The 6,186-nt window shown below is 52.7% G+C and overlaps 1 protein-coding gene across 1 annotated transcript in view; it reads right to left on the bottom strand.

The window, feature by feature from the left end:
* Positions 1-4,939: 4,939 nt before the first annotated feature.
* wdr27 (WD repeat domain 27) overlaps positions 4,940-6,186 on the bottom strand; it is a 775,220-nt gene continuing 773,973 nt past the window's right edge. Inside the window, exon 26 of the mRNA XM_072513130.1 lies at positions 4,940-5,678. Within this exon, the coding sequence (XP_072369231.1) occupies positions 5,631-5,678 (48 nt within the window). The 3' untranslated portion in view covers positions 4,940-5,630. The remainder of the gene's footprint in view (positions 5,679-6,186) is intronic.

Raw genomic sequence — 6,186 nt, 5'->3', positions numbered from 1 at the left:
CAATCACCAAGAATATTTAGTAATATCAACAGCAATACGAGGGCCCTCATTTCATTTATGGTCCTTTTTGAATGAAGACTGGGCAGATGTCTAGTTTACTCCTTTATCAACAACCTTTTGACAACATCACTTTCTCAGAAATTGGCCGATTCAAAATGGCACAGTCCAATATTTCATTCTCAGGTAATTAAATCAGAGATAAACGGCGGAATTTTCCATACTTTTTCAAAGTGTCTGTTCTGATGAGAATATCAGGGAGAATCCCGTCGGCACTGACAGCGGGAAAACTCACCGCATATTCAGCCTCTTTAACAAAATGCTTTTTCCACGGGATTCAAACTGTGCCCGTGGCGGTTTGCCTCTGATTTGTTTGCCGTGGGAACACCTAGGGCTGGATTCGCCGGTCGGCGACGCCAAAATTGCGTTCGTCGACGGGGCGGAGAATCCCTGATGATGACGGAATCGGGGGTGGTGCCGCTTTCACGATGACCCGCCCCCTGAAAAGCAGCGTACTCACAGAGTACGCCACACGCCGTATCCACGGCCTCCGTACGTTGGCTGAGGCCCGTCCCGCAATGTTCCGTCCCCGACTGGCCGGGTTCCCGACAGCGTGGGTCTCTCATGGTTTCATCCATCGGGAACTCAGCGTGGCGGCTGCAGAGTCAGTCCAGCGCTGCCACAGTCAGGGGAGGGACGATCGGCGGGCAGGAGGGGACATATTCGCGGCTGGGGGCACTCTGGTGGGGCGATCTGGGCTGCGTGAGCCGGCTGAAGAGGGGGGGATTATTTTGTGGGCTGGGTCTGTGAGCGGCATCCACCATGAAGCACGGCGGGGCCACTGTAGGCCGCCACCTTGCGCATGCGCGGCCATAGACCCGACAATTCTCCAGGCTATATCAGCAGCTAGAACTGGGTGCTCTGTGCTGCCTCCCTGCTAGCTCCCAGGAAGACGGGGAATCAATGGCCGTTTTGCGCCAGTTCTCCTGGCGTACACCGATCCCATGCCAGCGTGGGGACAGGGATTCTCTGCCGCCCGGATGCTCCGTTTTGCTGGCAGCCCGGGGGTTTCCCGATGGCGTGGGGCTGCCCCACAATGGGAAACCCCATTGACCAGCCGGCGTGACGGAGCATCCCGCCGGCGGGATGAACCTGAAATGTGGCGCGGCGGGGCACCCCGTCGAAGGTCTCCAAATCGGAGAATCCAGCCCCTCTGTAATTAGTGGGGCGCTCCTTTTAAACGCCTCCCCAGTACTTGTTCCAAGTCCAGTTGGGGGGTTAGCGGCCAGGAAGACAGCGCCATGTTTCACGGAGGGAGACCTCACCAAAGTTCCCACCTGACACTCCCTTCCCTGTGAGCGACACAACTCCATCCCTGCACAATGAGGAGGGCAGTACTGCAACACCCTCATGGTCCAGGCGCCCCAGGGTCATCTCGGGTAAGAGAGTGTGAAGGTCAGCAGGCTGCCTCAACCTCAGCTCTAGGTCCCGGGGAGACACCTCGATGCAGTGGGAGGGCGAGGACGAGTAAGAAACGATAGGCACCGAGTGGGCACGGGTGAACCTATGCACTCGGAGAGAAAAGTCACCTTTGTAATAGCTCACTTGTACTAGGAATCACTTTGTCCACCCATTTGGATCCTCCACAATGTCATGGTGCCATGCTCCGTACACCTCCGCACAAACCCGGCACTTCATCCCTGTGCAGTGGGAGAATGGCAGCGCTCCATCTCTCCCGCCTCCCACACTGACTTGGCAGTAAAGCCACGCCACTCCTGGCATGGGGCTTCCAGCCCTACCCCTCCAACCATCCCCCCATCCATGGAACCGTTCACCGCTTTGCCCCACAGCAACGCCCAGGCCTCTCATGTCTGACAGTATTCCCTATTTATGGGGATACCAAGAACTGAAAACACCTCGACAGTAAGTGGAGGAAAACACTGGGATCCCTGACGTCGGAGGAGGCAATAGCAGCTGAGATGTGTCATTCAGCCGCTCTGTGCCTCTATGTCACCCCGTTCAATGGCAGGCCACATTTAGTTCATTGTCAGGCAGGAGTCAGACATTTTGCAGAGGATAAAAGGAGCATCGCTCTGTCCTCACTGTCATCATCATTCTCCTGCAATGTCCGGCCAATCGCTTTATCGCCCTGCCCATGAACGTAGCCACCATCACGATGACCGGATGTGAGGCAGATGTCAGGCCCCATGGTGGGAGAGGTCTTCACGCCCTAGTCCTGCTCATCACCAAATCAAGAGGCTAGGAGGGCATCCCTGGCCCAGTGCTCCATGCGGGCCTTGGCCAGCCCCCAAGGCCCTTCCTCCATCTCCTCTGTGGGTTGATCCTTGCCACCCTCCTCACCACTGGAGGAGATGTGAGGTTCCTCCATCTCCTCCTGGGGGTCCAGCTGTACTCCCCGCGGCAGTACCAGGTTGTGCAGAGCGCAACAGACCACTATGACCTGTGACACCCTCTGGGGGCTGTATTGGAGAGTTCCCCTCTAACTGATCCAGGCACTGGAACTGCATCTTGAGCAGTCCAATCGCCTATTCGACCAGTGCACATGTTAACACATGTTGTAGTGAGTCTCAGCGGGTGTTTGTGGCCTCCGTACTGGTGTCATCAGCCACCTCCTGAGTGGGTACCCTTTGTCCCGAGGTGCCATCTCTACAGCGCTGCGCTCCCTCAAAAACGCCTGGGTACTGTGTGTCTCAGATGTAACTATCATGGACACACTCCGAGAAATGGACACTCACCTGCATAATGCACATGGTGAGGTCACAGACAATCTGGGCATTGAGGGAGTGGTATCTTCGTGGTTCACAAATGGCATCAAATGCCACCATGGGGAGCACAGAGCCACATGGGTGGAGCCGATGACATCCTGCACCTGGGACATGCCTGCTGCGCGAAGTCCATGGCCCTGGCATCCTGGCCCTGGTCCAAGTTGATGTACATGGGCCCTCGCAAATAGCGCATCTGTGGCCTTCCTTATGCACTTGCGCGCGGCTGACTGGGTGATGCAGTACAGGTCACCCGTGCAGCCCTGAAACAAATTGCTGGCTTTGAAGCACAGAGCGGCAGTGACTTTCAGTGTCATAGGCAATGGGTGACCTCCTAGTCCATGTGGTGCCAACTCATGCATCATCTGGCACAGGTGGTCCACCTTCCCCGGGACAGACGCAGCCTTCTCCGGCACTGGACCTCTGACGTCTGCAGATAGGAAGTTCTACAACGATATACTCATGGCCAGTAATGTCTCTGAGGCTCCTCCAGCTGTGGCCCAGCCTCACGCTCCTCTGCAGGGTGCTGGTTCTGGCCACGTACAGCGGCACTTCGATGTCACTGCTACTGCTCAACAATCAAAATAATCGTCAGCTCGACTGGCTCAGTAATTCTCCCAAACCAAAAGCTAAAAAGAAGACAACATCAAAGTGAGTGATTAGGAGTTCTGATAAAGCCTGACCCACAGCCCTCTCAGAATCTGGGACAGCCACCCATGCGCATCTCCCTATGTGAGCCTCACTCCTTCCCCGGTCACACAATAGCCTCTTCACCACAGTTGCCCCTCTCAACTACACGTAAAGGAAGCACTTCGACCCTTCAGAACCTCAGCGGTCCGCATGCCCCTCACAAGGGGGAGGACTGACGGCAGTCGAGTGCATGCAATGGGCCGACGTTCTGACCTCACAGGGGAAATGAGACACTGCCACCTGCCATCTCCTGAGCGGGGTGACTGATGAGCGACTTCACCAACAAACGCCTTGCATTGGGGGCCACATCTCTGTTATCTCTCTGTCATGGAGACATGATGTGGAGATGCCGGCGTTGGACTGGGGTGAGCACAGTACGAAGTGGTGTTGTAAGACTTCGTAATGGAGACATGAGTATTAGCATTCGGGTTCAATACTAGGGGCTATGCTTCCAATGATTTTGATTAAAACAATGTCAGGAGTCAACAATTTGACGTCAAGCTGTGGCACACCCATGCCTTGCAATGTTGACTAAATTGGCACAACTGTCTCATCAAGCATGGGTCGGCGAGCTGATTAGGCAACTGGCTTCCCCTTGTGGCAGACGAGACACATCTGATGCAGTCAACTTGATCATTAGAGGGCTCCCCAGCTCACATGGGCTGCGGACTAAACAAGCATTCCAACCTGAACACCCATGTGTGAATCACAGGCAGTCTGGTCTCCATAACCAGTGGCCTTGAACCTCCCAGCATCTCGTGCCCTCTGGCTTCATTGTGCTGCCTGAGTGTAGGGCTTCTTTCTGACTGCACCTGTCATCCCCCGGTGTGATGGTCTTCAGTTCTCATGAGATTGGGCACCACTCCTTGTCAGACGCCCCCACTCTGCCGATGCAGCCCGGCATCTCATGGGACCCCACCCAGGGACCTCAACCACCTCAACCAGTCGTCCCCTGTGCTGACCTTGTGGATTCATCTTCTCCCACCCACTTTCCAGCTGAGGGTACTCCCTCAGCAGTGATATCACCACAAGCCCAGCAAGGAGGAAATGGGAAGTGGTGTCTACAAACCAGCCACCAGGTCCCTTGAAACCTAGAAGCTCACAGACATGAAGGGCCGCTAAGACCTGTGAGCGACCCTGCAGCCCTGAGACCCCCCCCCCCCCCACCTCCTGCCCCGAGTAGCACTTATCTGGGCCTCCCTCATCGTCTTGTGCCCCCTCTGCAATAGGCACCCTGGAGGGTGATGGCGACCTGAGCGCTGATTTCCAATGTTCCCTCTGGAGGTGAGGATACCAGGCCTGAATCTTTCCCTATTTTCCGCCCGTGTCACATTTCTCGCTGACGACTAAAGCAGGCTGAAAATCGCTGGCTAACATTTGTTGAACGAACGTGTAATGCCAAAATGATATATTTTACTCTGTGAAGATAAGGAACGTTACTTTACTGAACTGCCATTGGTTTATAGTAACCGTTTATTAAAATAAAAGAGTTTGCAAATTTATTCAATGTGCTTTGTCTCTAATTGCAAGTTTACAGTGAGTTAACACAGTGCTTCCAAAACCGCGAGCTACGTAGGTTGTTAAAGGCAGCCTGAAAACCGGCCCAGTGGATTTACACGGCTTCCCTCTCAGAATAAGTCATAGATAATTTTCAGTGACTAAAACACAAACAGTTCTGACAAACATTGATGGTCAGACGCAGGGCTCTGGTTTCAAAGTCTTTTCATCGTCTTTGCTGAATAACATCCAGTCATTTTGAAGTCTCTGAGTAATATGTTTACCACAAGCCCTTTATCCCGGGGACATTGAGAAATTGAGACAAAGCATGTCGTTGTCTTCATCGTGACGAGGGAGTCAAGGGTTATGGGGGTATGGCAAACAGGAAAAAGTGGAGTTGAGGTCACAACCGGATTAGCCATGATCTTACCGAATGGAGGAGCAGGTTCAAGGGGCTGAATGGCCAACTCCTGCTCCTAAGTCCAAAATTCCTACGTCGCTCTGAACTCTCCTGCTTACTGATTCCCAATTTGTCACACTTCTCATTTCGTCCCCGATCATGGAACGATCTTCTAGCTTTCGATTTCTGATCTGATTTACCCACGCTGTGTCCAAGTTACGATTTCCCTCCATTATACACTGTTCCTTTGGGATTGTCCGCCTCTATGGTACAAACAGCTGGAGCTTGCCATCAAGCGTGGCTGTGATGAGCTGTAAGAAGAGAAAGAAAATGCACATGGCACGTTATGAACCTAATCAAGCACTGGCACTCCTTGCAACATTGGGGTCCACCTTGAACTCATACTTATACATTGACATATGAATGCAATGCCATTTGCTCGCCATCCTAATCAAAGTATAAACCTGTTAATTTTGAATCCATTTCAAGTTATTTATTTATTTCTATTCATTCATGGGACATGGATGTCGCTGGCTGTGCCAGCATTTATTGCCCATCCCTAATTGCCCTTGAGGGGGCAGTTAAAAGTCAAACACGTTGCCGTGGAAATGGAGTCATATCTAGGCTAGACCAGGTAAAGACAGCAGATTTCCTTCCCCAAAGGACATTGGTGAACCAGATGGGGTTTTGTTTTACGACAATTGACAATGGTTTCATGGTCATTATTAGACTTTTAATTCCAGATTTTTATTGAATTCAAATTTCACCATCTGCAGTGGCGGGATTTGAATCTGGGTCCCCAGAGCTTTACTCTGGGTC

Source organism: Scyliorhinus torazame, chromosome 1 (assembly GCF_047496885.1).
Source record: "Scyliorhinus torazame isolate Kashiwa2021f chromosome 1, sScyTor2.1, whole genome shotgun sequence".
Lineage (NCBI taxonomy): Eukaryota > Metazoa > Chordata > Chondrichthyes > Carcharhiniformes > Scyliorhinidae > Scyliorhinus > Scyliorhinus torazame.
This window is presented reverse-complemented; position numbering and strand designations above follow the sequence as displayed.